General features: G+C 42.4%; 1 protein-coding gene across 12 annotated transcripts in view; it reads left to right on the forward strand.

The window, feature by feature from the left end:
* The window catches only part of CADPS (calcium dependent secretion activator), a 337,182-nt gene that overhangs the window by 198,364 nt on the left and 120,022 nt on the right, over positions 1-18,796 (forward strand). For all 12 annotated transcript variants that reach the window (XM_081901352.1, XM_081901356.1, XM_081901361.1 and 9 more), the window contains exon 13: positions 7,398-7,585. In XM_081901352.1, the coding sequence (XP_081757478.1) occupies positions 7,398-7,585 (188 nt within the window). The remainder of the gene's footprint in view (positions 1-7,397; positions 7,586-18,796) is intronic.

Consider the following 18,796-nt stretch of genomic DNA (forward strand, 5'->3'; position numbering starts at 1 on the left):
GAGTTTGAAACACACACACACACCCCAAAAATGGTGGCATTCAGAGATTCCAGAGTTTCTGAAAATGTCAAACTGGATGATCCCAAAACATTCTGTATTTTTAAAAATCAATAACATCAGTGATCTAAATATTCAATGGGAAATACCGGAAGGCCTAGTCTCAGGGTGTTATATGAATACTCTTTCAGTAGCGCCTGGGGATTTTTTGTCAGTTGTTCAATTCAGAATTTTTAGTATTATTATTTGTTATTTTCCCATTTTAAATATTATTCTAAGTAAAACTATTTATTTTAGGCCATTTTGTAAACTAAAATGAATGCTACAAAAATTGAAAATGAAACCATTAATGCCATTTACTGATAAATGAAGTAATATCAATCCCTTCTCCTTCTGACATACCTCCTCTTTCAGCCTCCTGGCTCTCACTCAAGACCCAAACAAACCGAGAGCTCCTCCTCTCAAAAAAATAAATAAATTTTACACCAAATAAGGTTCCTGGAACCTTCTGACACCATCCAAGTCTCTTCCTCTAGGCTTGCTTTTGATGGGTATATAGGGCTTCCTCAGCCTTCCCACAGCTGTGTCTCATTCAGTGCCCAGCTGCAATCCACACACCCAGTTCCAGGCTACAGAGGTTTGGTGAGCTACCCAGAGGTCCCCAAAGATGGCAAACAAGGCACCCCTCTACACAACAGTTCTTGTTCTGGCCTCTGCGTACCTCTCTTGATGCTCCCTATCCCCTATACACTCACTGAGGTAAAAAAAAGAAAAAGAAAGGAGGACTGTATGGATCCGTCCACATCCCAAATTGCCTATCACCACATATCTTTCTTCCTTTTTGTTTTGTCCCCCTCAATAGCTGTCAGGTTTCGGGGAATCGGCTTCCTCCCCCCAGCAGTAAACAAAAGATCAAACGAAAGGAACGTCTTACCAGTTAGAATCTTTAATAATCACAGCGAGAGAACAAACACGTCTACTAGAAATGGCAGCGCTCCCAGTTAAGGGTCACCCCCTCCTTCCCTCTTAATCTACCTCACTCCTACATCTTGCAATCTGAGCTTGTACCCTCTGCGCTTTCTGTTCTAACACTTTCTAAACTCTCTGTGTCCTTGGAGAAGGGGGGTGGACGCTGTCCAGAGACTGTGAATCTGTTAACTCTCTCTTTCCCAATGCTGCTACTCCTAGCTGTTCCCCATCCAGTATTTCCCAGCTTCTGCCTTCTGAACTATGCCCCTCTGCAAACCACTGTTCCAAGTCTATACTGTCCTCCTGATCCTGAGAAGATGCAAGAGCAGGGGGAGGGGGGATCCTACCATTCCTCCTCAGTGCAGCCCTCCTCAGCACGGTCCCTGAGAGTAGGGGAAGCCATTCATGAAAGGCAAGTCACCCTATTCACGGGCTCCACTGATAAGATCTGCAGCTTTGGGCTTTTCCGCCGTTCCTGAATTGGGAATAGCAGTGGTGTTACCATTTGTGGAGTTTGCACCTGTGCCTTTTAAGGTTTTCCACTTTAGACTCAAGCTTCCCAATACATTGCAGAATGTTATCTGGTAGGATGGCAAGTATTTTCTTCAGATGGTTACATAGTCGTGGTCCCAACAAATAGCCCATCTACCATTTTCCTGTTATCTTCTGCCAGCGCTTTTATGCATTTTTCCCCTGTGCTTCAGTGTTCATTCACAAAGTGGTGAACTGCTTTCATGCTGAGTCTTGTATGAAAAAAGGAAAATGCAGGAGCATCATTCCACAACAGAGCCAAAAGTCACCAGAAAGAAGCCAAGTTTATCAGAGGACAAGTTCTATGGACAAAAATAAGTGCCATGGTTTCTTCTTCTTTTTTAAGATTAATTTTAGAATAAATAGCAATCCCACGAAGGTGAAAATTACCATCAGGCCTTTCTAAAACAATTTCATTTTTATTTCCAGGGAAGATGGGGGGGTATGCTCAACAGATGACCACCTTAACCTTCATTTATCCAAGAAATTTGGTTGCAAAATGGACTTCAATGTTGCTATAACAAAACGGAAATAGATCCCTAGGATCATAAAGGCTAAGTCTCAGTTGTATTCCAGACACCTTGTTCCCTGCCCAAAAAGTGAGCGTTTAGAAGGTGCTGCGTGAGTTTCTTGATTTGGGTCTGGAGATGGAATAAAGGAACAAAGGACACCTGAAGTGAGAAGAACAACCATCTGCTGAAGTTACACCGACTCTAGGAGAGTTTCCATGGCAAGCGTAGTTCAGTTTCAAATGGCAAATCCCATAAGAGAGCCCATGGAAGTGTCAGTGACACGGTAAGATTCCCCCAGTAAACAAATTGCAGTAAGGAAGGAAGCAACTGTAGTAGTAGTAGTAGTAGTAGTAGTGGTAATAATAATAATAATAATAATAATAATAATAATAATTTATTATTTGTTCCCTGCCCATCTGGCTGGGGTTCCCCAGCCACTCTGGGCGGCTTCCAACAAAGATTAAAAATACATTAAATTGTCACATATTAAAAACTTTCCTGAACTGCAAGTATGAGAAACCAGCAAAAGCTACACCAGATCCAAATTCATTCAAAGCCTGGCAAACAAAAACCGAGCCTTTAAAACAGAGTTTGATTTACACCACCATTTTTGCTGGTGTAGCTTTCGCTGGGTTGCCAAGTCGCATGACCGAGCCGAACAGAGTCAAGATCCAACATAAATTTCACTATCCAGCCCCTCCTCTACCACTCTTTTGGAACACCCATTTTCCAAGGTTTATTGGGCACTGGCTGAACTAGCACATCTTCAGCTGAGCCAGGGTTGGAGACAAACTGCCTGAGCTGGAGATCAACCACATCCTAACTCGCTCATCCCGGGCGATCTAGGGTTATGATTCCATCCCCCCAAAATCATGAACTGCAGTTGGGACTAGAAAAACCAGGGCACAGAGACAAGGGTCGACCAGGGAAGGCATTCTAGGCAATGTTTGGCAAGCTCAGAAAAAGGAGCCCGTAGACAAAAAGCCATGGAGGAAACCAAACTAAGGAGCAAAATAGATTCACAAATGCAAGAGCGCGAAATGAAAGGTAGATCTGCAAAGTGGTTCTGGTCGGCCAACCTGCCTGAAACCACCCCCTGTTCCTTTTTTCCCTTTTTTTTAGGGGCTGCTTAGAGGCTGCAGCTAAATATCAAATATGACACATTACCTACAAAGCCTAGGACCTTCGTACCTACGGGACCGTCTCTCCTGATATGCCCCACGGAGGACCTTAAGGTCCATAAATAGCAACACCCTAGAGGTCACGGAGCCTAAGGAAGTTAGATTAGCCTCAAACAGAGATAGAGCCTTCTCAACACTGGCTCCGGCCTGGTGGAACGCTCTGTCTCATGAGACCAGGGCCCTGCGGGATCTGATTTCTTTCCGCAGGGCCCTCCCCCTCTTTCTTTTTCCTTTCTCCTCCTGTGAAGAGGCTGCATCCTAATGTTTTAATGTTGTATTTTAATCTTGTTTTCTAAATTGTGTTTTAATCAACTTGTTTTTATTATTGGTTGTTAGCCGCCCTGAGCCCGGTCTTGGGCGGGGTATAAATAAAAATTATTATTATTATTATTATTATTATTATTATTATTATTATTATTATTATTACTCTATCCAACAATCACAGAACTGTACACTTGGAAGGGAACCTGAGGGCCATCCAGTCGACACACACAAACACCCCACCCCCTGCAGTGCAGGAATGTGAAGCTGCCCTATATGGGGATCAAACTTGCAAACCTTGGCATTTTCAGCACCGCACCCTAACCCACTGAGCTATCCAAGCTGACTGACCCCATCCCTGCAATCCCCTATATGGCCTTGTAGCCATTGAGATCTGTAACCAGCTCAGCAAGCCTCCCTTGCCAATACACAATCAGGAATGCACTTCAGGGCTTCTGATTATACACTGGCAAGCGCATCTCCACCTGCCCCTCACCTGGTGGCACAGGAGCAGGTGGGTGTGGCTTGGGGGAAATGGTCTCAGGCGAGACCTCATACCACCCATGCCACTCTCCCTGCTTTGCACATCCTGTAGCCTAATGAAGAGTTCAGTAGAACTTGAAAGCTTGACATTGTTTTGTGACATGTTGTGATATTAAACCTGTTGCCCAACTGTAGATTTGGGTGTTCTTCCCCCCTGGAAGTCTAAATCCCACTAGAAATCAGCAGCGTGCCTTTTATTTTGCTTTCCCTTCGCCCTGCCCCACGCACCCCAGACAGACACAAAGTATGGGAAATATTTTAGTCTCAGCCCCCTCCACTAAAATGCAGAATCCCGGTAGCTCTCTCGAAGTGGGAAGAGAGGAAAAGAAGCCGCCATCAGAGGACTCTCATGACAGGCCACCTTCTGCGTTATTCTCAATCAGCGTCTTCGTTTTCACACATGCGCTTTCTGGCGACTGGAGTAATGAAAGGAACTGTATCTGCTCCCCTCCCCATGCCTTTGATTCTGCCCCTCATTATTTTCATCCCTTTTTCAATCTGTTCTGGAGTTGGCCCAACAAGGATAAGCAAATCCCTTCGACGGAGTTTCTTAATTGATATTTCTTCAACTCTCCTCAACAGTAGCTATTTTGGCATCCAGAAAAGATTTGGTGTCATCCGAGTGGTAGAAAATATATTTTAATCTTTTCACAGCAGCGTCATTTCAAAGACGTAGCATTTGGGGTGGCAGATGGGGTGGCAAACAAGTTGCCTAAAGGGGCAGGGCATTGATCTACTCCCTGCAGGAACTTTTCAATTAAAAGATGAAAGATTCTGCAGTTTTGAAGCACGATATACGCACATCTTATCAATTGTTCAGCATCCCTATCGATACTGAAGATTTTTATTTTTATTTTTTGAAAAATGCCTTGGTTATCATACTTAACAGAATTTCAAATTAGGTGAGAGACAGTCTACCTGAGAAGCCATCATCGCTGTCACCATAATGCACGTCCTCCCGCCGTAAAACGATGGTATCGTGCTCTAGCATGCTGGGATAGATTTACAAAGTTGCTTCCCTATTAATTCATGCCTCTGCAACCTTGAAACTTCACTATTATAACACTTCTTATCATGAGCAGTGGCCCTGTAGACTGTTCTGAGAAAGCAACTCGAGGCAAACATGGTGGTCCGCCGGGAATATAATTTTGCTTTACTTTCATTACACCTGAATATAGACTGGCTTCTAATCAAATTCCATTCACATTCCCAAGATCTTAGTATTGACCTATAAAACTCTTATACAGCTTGAGCCTTAGAAACCATCTTGGTTGTGAGTCCTAAAAGACCTGCTTCCTTTCCTGCAGACCGTTTTTCCACCTGGCCTGGGAAGGCAAAGTCCTGACTGACTCCAGCTACAAAAATTGAGGCTGCTGAACAGATTCTTGGGCTGGCATGTTTTGCTGGAAGGGGTGTTAATGTTGGTTTTTTATCTTTATTTCAGATCTTGTTGTGATTTATGTGGAAGTTGTACTGTTTGGTTGTGTATTTTTTTAATTAAAAAAATCTTGTTTATGACTACCTTTGTGATGTTGTAGTTATGTATTTGTTCATGTTGTAACCCACCTTGAGCGTGGTTTGAACTGTGAAAGGTGCCATACAAATAAAATTATGTATGTAATTTGTAAGCTTATATGCTGTAAGCATATATTTGCATAGAAGAAGAAGAGTTTGGACTTGATATCCCGCCTTTCACTCCCCTTAAGGAGTCTCAAAGCAGCTCACAATCTCCTTTCCCTTCCTCCCCCACAACAAACACTCTGTGAGGTGAGTGAGGCTGAGAGACTTCAGAGAAGTGTGACTAGCCCAAAGTCACCCAGCAGCTGCATGTGGAGGAGTGGGGAAGCGAACCTGGTTCACCAGATTACAAGTCCACTGCTCTTAACCACTACACCACACTGGCATAGTTAGCCCATAGCATTTGGTAGACTTTTCTCCCTCTCTTTTACTAGAGGAGCCTTAGCTCTTTGCAAACATTTCATTTTTGCACACAGAGGTGACAGTTGGGATCACAACTGCTATCCCTAGCCTAACCATGTGTTCCAGATGCCATCCATACAAAGTCTAGACATGTATCTCGTGACATGCACTGGTTCTGTGCACATGAGCCCTACATTCCATTCTTACAGGGGTACAAATCACACAACCAGAGCCCATGCTCCTAGGCATGTATGCCTACAGGCCCTTGTTGGAACAGGTCCTCGGGCACATGGAGATCCCTGATGGAGCCAGAGATGCAGTCCCAATTCTGTGTGCACACACCTGCATGGAATGAAGCATAGGTTCAAAGGGCTGGTTTTGGTGACTGCAGAATCCCCTTCACACCATATATTTAAAGCACTCTGATCCCACTTTAAGCAGTTGCAGCTTCCCCCAAAGAATTCTGGGGGCTGTAGTTTGTTAAGGGTGCTGAGAGTTGTTAGGAGACTCGATTCCGCATCCAGAATTACAGTTCCCAGCGTGATTTAACAATCAATCCCAATTCCCATAGCAAGGAACTATGGGAATTGTAACTGGGAGGGGAACAGGGCGTCACCAAACAACTCTCAGCACCCTTAACAAGCTAGAGCTCCCAGGATTCTTTGAAAGAAGTTGTGCCTGTTGAAATGGGTATCATAACACACTAATTAATGAATGTCATGATGCCTGCCTTACCTCTGTTATCAGAATACCAGTTGTGGGACTAGAAAAGCCTTTACATTATGCTAGGACTTCTGGTATCATTCTAGAACTGTGCTGTTAATTCTTCCTGTTGTTTTCTCTCTTTCTGGCTGCTTTATATTAATGTCGATCAGAATGGGGATTGTCCCTCTGAATGGGTGACTTGTGGGTGATTTCATTCAATTTGCAGGTACCTGACTCACAGCTTCAGTCAGCCACAAACTTGTTTGTATGCTAGTAATAGAAGATGATTATCAGCTGGGGTGTGTTCATGTGTTTAGCAAGCCAATAAGTAATAAACAAAGTGATCAGTAGTAAAAGCTGTGCAAATTCTTCTTCTTTCTGAAATTTGGTGAATCAGATGTACACTCTGTCATTGTGATATTAAGTTTCTGCAGTCAACTTCTGAGGGTTATTGGATTTATATTTACTTACTTACAATAATGCAAGCTTCGTGTGTTTGCAAATGCATTTTATTTCCATTGCTAATACTTTCTTTATAGAGGTTTCCATTTGTTGTCACCAGTGTCATAGTGTGGGGGGTGCAGGGGGGGCGGCCGCACCGGGAGCAACATCTGGGGGTTAGGGTTAGGGGGCACAAATCCACGGTTTAGGGGGCGCAAATTACTTGCCCCGGGTGCTGACAACCCACGCTACGCCACTGGTTGTCACTGTTGCCGAGCATCACATTTCCAGATCTAATGCCTTCGTTTGAAATAAATTCTCTCTTATTTCCAAACAGGGCTGGTTCAGTCCCGGCCAGGTATTTGTGCTAGATGAGTACTGCGCACGTAACGGAGTCAGAGGCTGTCACAGGCATCTCTGCTACCTCAGCGACTTGCTTGAGAGAGCAGAAAATGGAGCGATGATTGACCCTACCTTGCTTCACTACAGCTTTGCCTTTTGCGCATCGCATGTCCATGGCAACAGGTAAGTGGAGGACATGCTCATCTCCATCAGGGAGGGGCAAGTCTCCAGTACAGATTTATTTGGCTACTATTGCATAATGGCTCCTTCCCTGTGGCTGTGTCCTTCTTATTGTATGATACACAACATACTGGGCAGGAGAATTGACTTGCTTGTTGTTAGCAAAAGGAAGGCAGCAAAGAATCAAGTGTAGACAGACCCAAACAGTTGACTGTTGCTTTTTGTTCACTTAAGAAAATAGCTTGACGCAGTTTGAGGGAGGGGAGAAGTAGGGTAGTGTGATGCTGCAGAATGTATCTGCCATTGGGTACAATGAATTTGCCCTGTTTCATTTTCATCTGAATGAGAATAGACAGCTAAATACTAACAAGCAAAAGTTCTATATTCTGCTATAAAGTACTTATTAAGACTCAACTTGTGTAACTGAGATGCAAACTGATGTGTTAAGAATATTTTGAAATGTAGATTCAGATTTTGTTTTTTTAATGTAGCGCTGGCCACTTTGCAACTTAATCATAACTTCTGATGACTTGATTGTAAATAACCATTATATCTTATTTTATTTGGGAAGTATGTTTCAAGTCAACATTTTTTTAAAAGTCTGGAATGGGGAACATTTGTGGCCTTCCAGCTGTTGCTGGACTACAGCTCCCATCATCCCCAGATATTGGCTGAGGATGATAGAAGTTGGAGTCCAACAAATATATGCTGGGCTGCAGGTTCCCCAGCTCTCTTTTAAACCATATATCAGAATGCTGCAAGATATACTTGAGTTTATTTACAAAAATGTATACATTTGGATCTTCATGCAGTCTCTGTATTGGGTGGGAGAGAGCAAAGATGAAATAACTGAGATTCCTTCCTCCAGGTATTTTTAACAGCATGAAAGGAGAAGGAAAAGTGGGGAAGGAGTGGTAATAAATAGCCTTCTGCCTTTTTTTCAGGTTCTTTGTAAAACTTAAGCAAGGCTTTCCATTGACCGGTGCTAACTACTTTCTGCCTTGTTGGCTCCACTAACATGCAGTACAGAACTAAGAATATCTCTCAATATAATGGTGAATTACCCATACATGAGAGTCTACCAGGGCTTTACTAATCTATAAGGTCCGCAGTTACCTTCCCTTGCCAGACCGTCAGTTGAGCCTGCTACAGTGAACCAGACAGAACATCTATGGAAAGTTAAAAATAAAACACAAAAACACTTTTGCCACTTGGCAGCCACAATAGCTGCACAGCCATTTCAAGCTCACTCCAGCCTTTTAGGATTAAACAGTAGATTTTACGCCTGAAAGTGTTGCTGAGATAAGTTTCCTTTCTCTATAGACAGCAACAGTATTGTTGCACTGATGGTTTTGTTTTTGGAAGTTGCATTCTATACAGTGAGATATCACACTCTGCTCTGCATATGCTACCGAATAGCAGAGTGTTATAAAATAATGAAGTGTTTTTGTAAGCTCTCTGGTAAACATCATCACGAATTATTATACACATTGCCGGTATTTCACATTATAAGGCTGCCACTAAAGTCACAGTTCATTTGATCCATCTTGTCAGGCTAACAGAGTTTGCTTCTCCATATTTTCTTTTTGGTTATGGCTTTCATTTGCTTCTTTTGTTGGCATTTATTATTAGTGTACTGGTGTTGTTTCTATTATTTGCTTTTAGCTTGTTTTCTTTCATTTCTTCTGTTACACTTTCTTTTGTTACTTTTCCTTTTCTTTCCGTTTCTGCTGTCCTTACCTTTTCACTTAAAACCATCCCTGTCATGTCCCAAAGTCAAAAAATGGAAGAGATACTTGGTGCCATAATGCCAGTGGCAAATAATCCCCCAGCCGTCGAAGTAGAGCCAAAAAAGGATTCCAAAAAGGAGTCCAAAAAGAGGAAAGATTCCAAACCCCAGCCAGCTCCAGAGCCCAAAAGGTAAGAAATGGCAGTTTTACAAGGTTGTGCTGCAGAAATTTGTATCGGCCACTGAGCACACTGGCTTGGACCTCAAGAAATATGAGCAAGAAAAGGAAAATAAAACCACAAATGTATTAATGCTGTTCCATGAGCACACATGCAATCACTAACACAGGGTTTCTCAGTCACTCATCCATCCATCCATTCATTTAGGTATCACTTCCCATAAAACATCTCAAAGCAGTTAACAATAAACACACATCAATAAAAAAAATCTGCAATAAAACACCCACATAAAAACAACTTCAAATCCAGTGCAGATACAGACTGGGATGGAAATCTCCACTTAAAAGTCTTCTTGAAAAAGGAAGGTTTACAGTAGGTGCTGAAAAGGTAATAGAGATGATGCCTATGTAACAGGAGGCAGTTCTAAAGGGCAGGTACTGTGACACTAAAGGCCCAATTCCTACAGAATAGGCCTCATGGTGAAGACACCCTCTTCTGTAGGACACAGTGATTGGTTGGGTTTTTAAGGGGTGAGACGATCTTTTATTCTGGTATGCTGGTCCCAAGCTCTATTGGTACACCATTACCAATCTAACCCAGTGGCTAATTTACAGCATGAGAAACATGGTGGATAAGGAAGATACAGGGTGTAGCATATAAACTTGAGTGGGCCATGCAAAGGTCTTGAGAAAGAGCTTGTTCAAAGTCCAGTTCAAGGACATCCCTAGATTTGAAGTCACGAAACAGAGCTATCCCATGAGTAGGAGGTTCTCAGCTCTTCAACTTTTTGTTGTTTGTAAGGACCAAGAAGACCGGGGTGTGTGTGAAATGATGGGTAACATGGTTCAGAATAGGCAAGTTGAAGTTTTCCAAAGCACCTGAGAAAATTTTCAGGTGTGCTGTGTGAACTACAGCTTCATTCATACATTTCCACAAGACTTGGGGCAGTGAGTTACCTGTGCTAAATTATGCAGGAGGTGGGTTTTTAATTTTTAGAGCTTTTGGAGTATTGATTACTTACACACTTAAGGTTCAGTCTGAGCTGTGTGGATTATGGTTGACGGAGGCATGACTGGAAATCTGTATAATCAGCTGATAAAAGCAACTTTTGTATCTGTTGATGAAACCTGTAGCTACAATGAGGGTGTGTGTAATCATGTGCAAAGCCATTGCGTTAACTCTTGTACTGTACCATCTGTGGATCTTGAAGTGATTTTTGAAATGCTAGTTCAGTCTATTAGCACTGCAAGTTAAAGGATCACTCAGACAAATTCTAAAGTAGGCAAATACATCACAATGGCATCTTCCTTCTTCCTTTGTTCCGTCCTGAGACTTCTCTCAATCCGGATAGTATAAACAAAACTCCACAAAGCTCTCAAACATGCATTTTGTTGAAGTTCACAAGGCACATGTGGAGATATTTACTCACATTCCAGTAGGTTTTTCTTTGGCTTTGAATGAATGTGGTTAGGAAGTTCTGTAAGAACAAGTGAATTTACCCCTCTTCCTCAGCTTACAAGAACTAAACTGAACTAGGTTGCAAAGGAGAGAGGGAGGTTTTTCCCACTCTGGGTAGAGCCAATAGAAACTAGAAAATTACTGTGCCTTCATTTCCCAGCCTGCCTTGAGGTCTGGAAAGTGGAAAGGCTCTACCTTTTCTTAAAGGAGCAGCATTATTATTCCTTCTACTTAATACTAATACTATAGAGAGGTTTGCTATCACTAAATAATTGAACCCTGTGGGGCCAGAACATCCTCTTAGCAGAAGACAAAACAGGGTAGTGATAGTCCATCATGGCTATTCTTAGGGTATCTGGTTTACAAATTGGCGCTTGATTTCCACTTGTAGTTTTGGATAGAGAGAAATCACAAACCTTTCTTGTGTTACCATGCAATCCTATGCATGTCTGCTCAGAAGTAAGCCACACAGAGTTCAGTATAGCTTACTAATCCCAGGTAAGAGTGTGTAAAACTGTGGCCTTAATTACTATTTTATAGATGTTTCTCTCCATCCTGCTCTCTCTGTTTTTCAATGTTAAAAACATGTTTTCTCCGGCTAAGAGCAGATGTGTTTAACATGCCTCTTGTTAGACTTGTGAGTAAATCCATTTGCTTATTGAAGGCAATTTTTGAAAGAAATAAAGGGGAGAAAGCTCACACCACCAACAACTGGCAGTTTAGCTTTCTGAGAAATGAGGTTGGCTGTCAGTCAGAATATGCCACTCTAGTAATGAAGGTCGAAGAGAGAGAATTCTGTGTGGCTATCAATCTCCCATGTAAGCGATAGACAGTGATGGAGCTGAGGTGGGTTGTCTGTTTGTATTGTGTTTGTGTAAGGTCAGACAGTGAGACAACAGTAGCTTGCAGTCAGCGGGAAAGTGCAGAGAGAATGTGATTCAGATGGTGCAGGACAGCCTGAAGGTCAGGACTGACAGAATGACAGGCCATCAGAGGAAAGAAACTAACTAGATGCTATCCAGGGTCCTGCTTCATGAATACAGTTCTGGGGTAGCTGATCAGTGTCAGTGCAGGACAGGAATAAAATGGCTGCTGTTAGAAATACACCTCTAGCTCAGCTGTGACCCCTGCGCCATATCATGTGAAATGTCTCCAAAGCAAAAAGAGAGTTTTGTACTGTATATTTTCAGACTTTGCTGGGAAGATTTTGTCAGTTGACTGCTTAGATGTTTTATTAGGAAAAACGACTTTCCAGGCAATGATAGAATTTACTTTCTTTCTGTTTCTTAGAAAATCAAAAAACATTTTTTAGTTTATAATATAACTTTATAATATTATTTTTCTTCTCCCTGAGATGTATAATGGAATTTCTTTCTTTGGGACATAGATAGAGTGTGTATTCAGCTTCCACGATCTTATTCTCATAATTCTGAACCATAGTTCAGCATTATGTGTGAATTCATCAAGCTTATTTATGTGTGAAATGGATTGGTTCTATATTTCCGTTGCTTTTAATCTAGGGACGTAAAATTCCTAAAATAGAATTAGGGGTGTACAATCAAAGACTTGAAGCACAAGCCACCCAGAACAAGCCACCTGCCACTGCCACCCCCTCCTGCACACAGCTCAGGAATTGGATGTCACCCAGCCAGCCCTTGCCCTACAGGTAGCTCTTTTGTGAATGAAGTGCTACACTTATGGGAACAATTGTGTGCATTGAACCCTATGCAGAAGGGGCCAACTGGATTGGGCCCTGTTTATGTTGGACACAATCCATGCAGATCCCTTTCAAGTACTGTATATCTCAGTGGAAGTGACTTGAGACCATGCTTCACTCTCTCACTAAAATGAATGGTTACAGTAGAGAAACAGGGCAATAATTGTACAATTCTTAATATTTGTCTGTAGTTCATTTGCACCGTTTGGATAGTTTAAAGTATATGTGTGTGTGTGTTGCCGTTTTATTTTAGCATGTAAGGTTAGCCCCCTCCCCCAAGAGCTTTTTGGGCAGAATATCTGTTCCCCTATAGTTTTGATTTTTCAACATGTAATAAGACTCTGAGAGAGCTTGGGTATGTGCTGATCATAGGAGAGCCTTGAGGAGCATAAATACTGTGACAATGAGGACCCCTCCCTCCTCCCGCCTCTGCTACACTTTTGCCTCCCTGTCCAGATGTCAGCAAGGCAAATGCAGCCATGTTCACTGTACCTAATTTAGTTTTCCTTCCACAGTTTAAGCTTTGCTTTTCTGTCCTAGACCAAACCTTTACTATGCGTAAGTAAGTAAGTAAGTATGTATGTATGTAAGTAAGTAAATGAGTGCCCTGACAAAGACTATTTACTCAAAGGCACTGGGACTAATTCACTACATTCCCCCTAGTCTCTCCATCCAGTGAGCAAAAGCATTCCGGGCACTTTCCTTTCTGACCCCTAGGAGGGAGATTCTTTGAAGAACGTTTCAGCTGAGAGACTTTACTGTATTAGGAGGCACCTTCCATGTTCTGCCTTAAGCTAGGCTCTTTCCTGCCTCCGTAATGAATGGCTGTAGGTTGCAGGCCTGCTTTGCTGTACAGTGGTACCTCGGGTTACATACGCTTCAGGTTACATACGCTTCAGGTTACAGACTCCACTAACCCAGAAATATTACCTCAGGTTAAGAACTTTGCTTCAGGATGAGAACAGGAGGCCCCATTAGCTCTAAAGTGGTGCTTCAGGTTAAGAACAGTTTCAGGTTAAGAACAGACCTCCAGAACGAATTAAGTACTTAACCCGAGGTACCATTGTACTGGTATAAGGCAAGGGGTCCTGCCCCTAACAAAGACTGCATCCACACTATACCTCTGAAGCACATTCAAAACTCATTTTCCCCCTCAAAGAATTCTGGGCACTGTAGTTTGCCCCTCAGAGAGTCTGTTAAGGATTGCTGGGAATGGTAACTCTCTGAGGGGCAAACTACAGTGCCCAGAATTCTTTGAGGAGGTTGAAACCTGCTTCAAATGTGCTTTAAAGTTATAGTGCATTTGTAACCAGAGAGTCTTCACTCAGAACATGTGGGGTTTAATAAACCACACATTTCCAACACCTCTTCCATTTTTCTTGCATTTGTCACACCCTCCTTTATCCAGTCATCTAAGAAAAAAAAAGTACCAGTCTTTACCATGTCCAAAGACAGGGAACCAGAAAGATGGCGCAGAATGAAGAAACATTTCAAATATCCCACCTGCAACCCACTTTCTTGATTTGGTGCAGCATAGCTTTGGCCCCTTATCATTTTACATATATTAATTAAAATAGGAAATACTTCTTTGTGCACAAACCTTTTTAAAAAATAAACACATTTTTTTTGTCCTGCCTTTCTTCCAAGAAGCTCAAGGCGATACCTAGCCTTATTATTCACACAATAACCCTGTGGCGTATGAGAGACTGATTTGCTCAAGGTCATCCGGGAAGATTCTTGGCTGAGCAAGGATTTGAATCTGGGTATCTCATGGGAACATAGAGATCAGCTAGCTCAGTGTTGTCTACACTGGCTGACACTGGCTCTCTGGGAATTCAGAAAGAAGTATTTCCCCAGTCCTATCTGGAGACACAAGGGATTGAACCTTGGGCCTTCTGTTTTTAAAGCATGTGTTCTACCCGTGAACTATGGCCCTTCTCCAATCTTAGTCCATCATTCTAACCTTGAGAGACAGTGTGGTGTAGTGGTTAAGAGCGGTAGACTAGTAATCTGGGGAACCGGGTTCGCGTCTCCGCTCCCCCACACGCAGCTGCTGCGTGACCTTGGGCCAGTCACACTTCTCTGAAGTCTCTCAGCCCCACTCACCTCACAGAGTGTTTGTTGTGGGGGAGGAAGGGAAAGGAGAATGTTAGCCGCTTTGAGACTCCTTCGGGTAGTGATAAAGCGAGATATCAAATCCAAACTCTTCTTCTTCTCTTCTTGTGCTTTTCAAGCAGTACTGCTTATACCACATGATATACTATGAAGCACCACTGGTTAAAAGTCCTGTTCTAAACTATTACACCAATATTTCCCAGTTACCTACAGGACCTGAGGCACTGTGCCTCTGAATACAGAGAACAATGGTAGAAAGTGCTCTTGTGCTGGTGGCCTTCTCATGGACTTCTGGTTGACTAATATGGGGGGGAAAGATGCTGGACCAGACAGGCCTTTGGTCTGATCCAATAGAGCTCTACTTATATTCTTACTCGTTGTTCTTACTTATTCACTACAGGAAATAGGGCTCTGGAGCAGATTTCATAGAATGTAGATTGGAAGTTACCACTAAGGTTGTCTAGTCCACACATAGGCAAACTTGGCCCTCCAGATGTTTTGAGACTACAATTCCCATCATCCCTGACCACTGGTCCTGTTAGCTATGGATGATGGGAATTGAAGTCCCAAAACATCTGGAGGGCCGAGTTTGCCTATGCCTGCTCTAGTCCAATGCCTTGCAATACAGAAATTTTTCACCCAGCGTGGGGCTCGAACCCTCGACCCTGAGATTAAGAGTCTCATGCGCAGCTATTCAGGCATTTGGCGTGATCCAGCAAGGCTCTTCATATGTTAACTTGACCTCTGTATATAAGAGAGTTTCTATGAGAGGTACTAATGAACATGCTGCTCACCCAAGCAGTGGGTGTCAGCTTTGAGCAATGCAAGAGAAATTAGATCTATAGCTCTGCCTATGTTAGCCACAAAAATACAGCAATGGCCAAGTATGCACATTAGCCCCTTCATACTGTCTCATTCAAGGTTTTCCCATGTGACGTGATGGCATGGTTGCAGCAGAACAGGCAAGAACCAGTAGATGAAACCAGGTGTGGTCATGCATGTTGGGAGCAGCACTCAATTTGCCCTTTGCCGGTAACAGCTGCATTTCTGATGTGACATGGTTATGTAATAACACAATACGCCTGGGCTTACAGCCAGGCAGCCATCTGGACATGCTCTTTGCATCATAATAGTCACAGGTATTGTAAGTCCTCTGCGCCGCACAACACTTTCAAGGGGCCATGGTGTAGAAAAAGGAAAGAAAAGAGGGCTTTGGTCCTTTAAATTTCACCAGTTCGGATCAGGTATTTGTCAGGCTATATGTGCCTACTAATGGGCATTTTTTTCCAAGAACGGGAGAGGTTATCATGAAAGGTGTAAAAGACACTGTGTTCATTTCAAAGCCACACTGGAACAGGCAAATGTCAAAGGGATTAACCCCAAAGAGCTATAATGTGTGTTTATAATTGCACACAAATGCATGCTATTGCCTCGTATAGTACTCCTTGGTTTAAAAGAAATGATTTTGATATATTTGCTTGAGCAGCATAACTAGCCCCCGAGGCACCATGTACAATTAGAAAAGGGCATGGTGGGGGAGGTGGGGTTTCCAGAAAGACATCGTGGCCTTAGGACCTCTGGTCCTAATTATAATTTATAATTAACCCTGCGATTTGCACAAAGAAGCAGTCGGGGGGGGGGAATATTGTCTTTGCCACGAGACCATTTATTTTTAAACTTGACAACTCACTTCAGAAAGATTTCTTTTGGGGCTGATTAATAATTAGTCAATGAGTAATATTAGGAGTAGACAGGGACATTTTAGCTTCTCCTGTAATGTGTTTACAATATTTTAAAATGCACACTATGAACAGCTAATTTAGGGTTTTAATATCTCATCATAAAGGCACCTTTTCCTGGCACTATCCCAACCTCCTTTTTCTCTCCACCCCCCAACACCCATCTGTACTATTATGCCCTATTAATTTCTCTAGCAGAATCCAAACAGTATCAAAATTGGGGGCGGGGGGAGGGAATCTGCTACCATTCAAGTCTGAGATATTTCCAATTCTGTAGGTTGACCTAAATTCATATAGAGGTGCCTGCACTGTAACATGTCTGCAATTCTTTGTGAGATTTACATAGAGATTTACAGACACCACAAGTCTGACATTTCTGTGCACTGTTTCTGTCCTCCCTCATGTTTTGTATTCCTGATCTGGATCCAAGCATGACATAACTACATTTAAATGTGACATTATGTACACGTTTTTTTAATCATTGGAAATAAAATGGTAAAATACAAATTGCACAAGCTGCAGAAACCTGTGATTACACTTGTAAACATCAAATATTGAAATGTCTCGGAAGTGGCACCTAAACACACACACATCTACAGCAGAAATGTGGATTTCTTCTCCCACCAATAATGCCTTTTGATTACTGGTATATCCTGTTCCCTTCGACTGCTTGCTTTGCAACAAGAGAATGTTCCAAATGCAGCAGAGAAAAGGAAATCCTAAGAGCAAGAATGCCCCAAACATTAATTTGAAGGCAGGAGGAAGCACACATATATAAATTGAGATAATATGATCGTTAATGACAATGGTTCCATTTCCCTTCAAGTATATAAAAATAAGTGCAGGGCTTTTAATTTATGTTTATATAATCATAGTGCCGTCCACAGATTCGTACTTAATTAATGAAATCATGGTGCTTCAGCTTCTGGGGAGATGAGCAACAAGAATTAACATAACTCATAAATTTCCAAAAGATGTGCAGCTGGGTGGTAGTATTTGGAATTTGACAAAAAACATTGGAAGTATTATTATTTGTGACATGGCTAAAGATGGGGGATTGTGAGGAGAGTAAAGATGACAGAACTGGTGCTAACCACTGTGACAAGAACTTGAAAAGCAGCCGACATGACATCTTTCCTATCATGCTGCTGAAAATGTCAACTTTGTGAAGGACAGTGAGAAAATGGTTTGCCGAATGTTTGAAAGGTAGATTCAAGAGATGCTCGTCATGTCAGATGTAATATAGTCCACAGCTGTTTGAGAAAGGAAGTCCTTGCAGTTGTGATGGCTCTTAGTTGGCAGGCCCTTCCAGACATCCAGGCGGCTCCAAAAATGGCTACAGTTGACCTGTAGATTGTCTGAAGTTTGTTGCTACATGATACACAGAAGCCAGCTGTGATATTTTATCATTATTAATTCCGTCTAGTGTTGTGAATACATTAATAATAATAATAATAATAATAATAATAAATAAATAAATAAATAAATAAATAAATAAATAAATAATACAGTTTCTGCTCACAGGTACAGTGCAATATACACCGGGGAAAAATACTTTGTAAGGACATGCAGACATATTATGTTTCACAAGTAGTTTTCACATGAGGTAATGAGTGACAATGCAGTTAAAACACACACACACACCATCACACCATCTTATACCAGACTGGGCAAGTGGGGTTGGACTGAGTTGAAGCATCCCATTTTTCCAACTAAGCTGCCAAGCATAATTCCTTGGATGCACCCATCCAGGAAGTCCCCTGGTGGTACCCTAACCCATCAGAAAGCCCCAAAACACCACCAGTGGTAGTAGGTGGTGGGTCATGCAGAGCCAACCTGCATTCTGCTAAATCCTGACCCACTCTCACAGTTATCGGTGGCCCACACTGAACTTGATCCAGACCCGGTCACTTCAACAGCATGGAACTGCTGCAGTGATTCTACCCAATTGTTCTGTCACGTCCCCTCACTGGCCACTGACCTGTGGCAGCTTTCTGATGCTGCTACAATTTAGTTGCATCTCTAGCTTCTAGTAGCTCAAAAATTGGATTAGGAGGCACTGGAAACTACAATCCCCATGTGTTCAAACAGCAGTAGATGTACCTGAAAATACTTGGGAGTACCCAGGCCTTAAGGGTGAGGCCGTCAAGGCATCAGCACTCCCCACTGCCAGCACCTTCCTTCTCAGGGGTCTCTCAATGGAGAGCTCCTTCAGGTATTCCAATATTCTCTTTATTTTTGGTAAAATAAAGGTTTTTCTGAGGCAGCTTGGGAGAC

This window comes from Podarcis melisellensis, assembly GCF_964234715.1.
Source record: "Podarcis melisellensis genome assembly, chromosome: 2".
Classification (NCBI taxonomy): Eukaryota; Metazoa; Chordata; class Lepidosauria; order Squamata; family Lacertidae; genus Podarcis; species Podarcis melisellensis.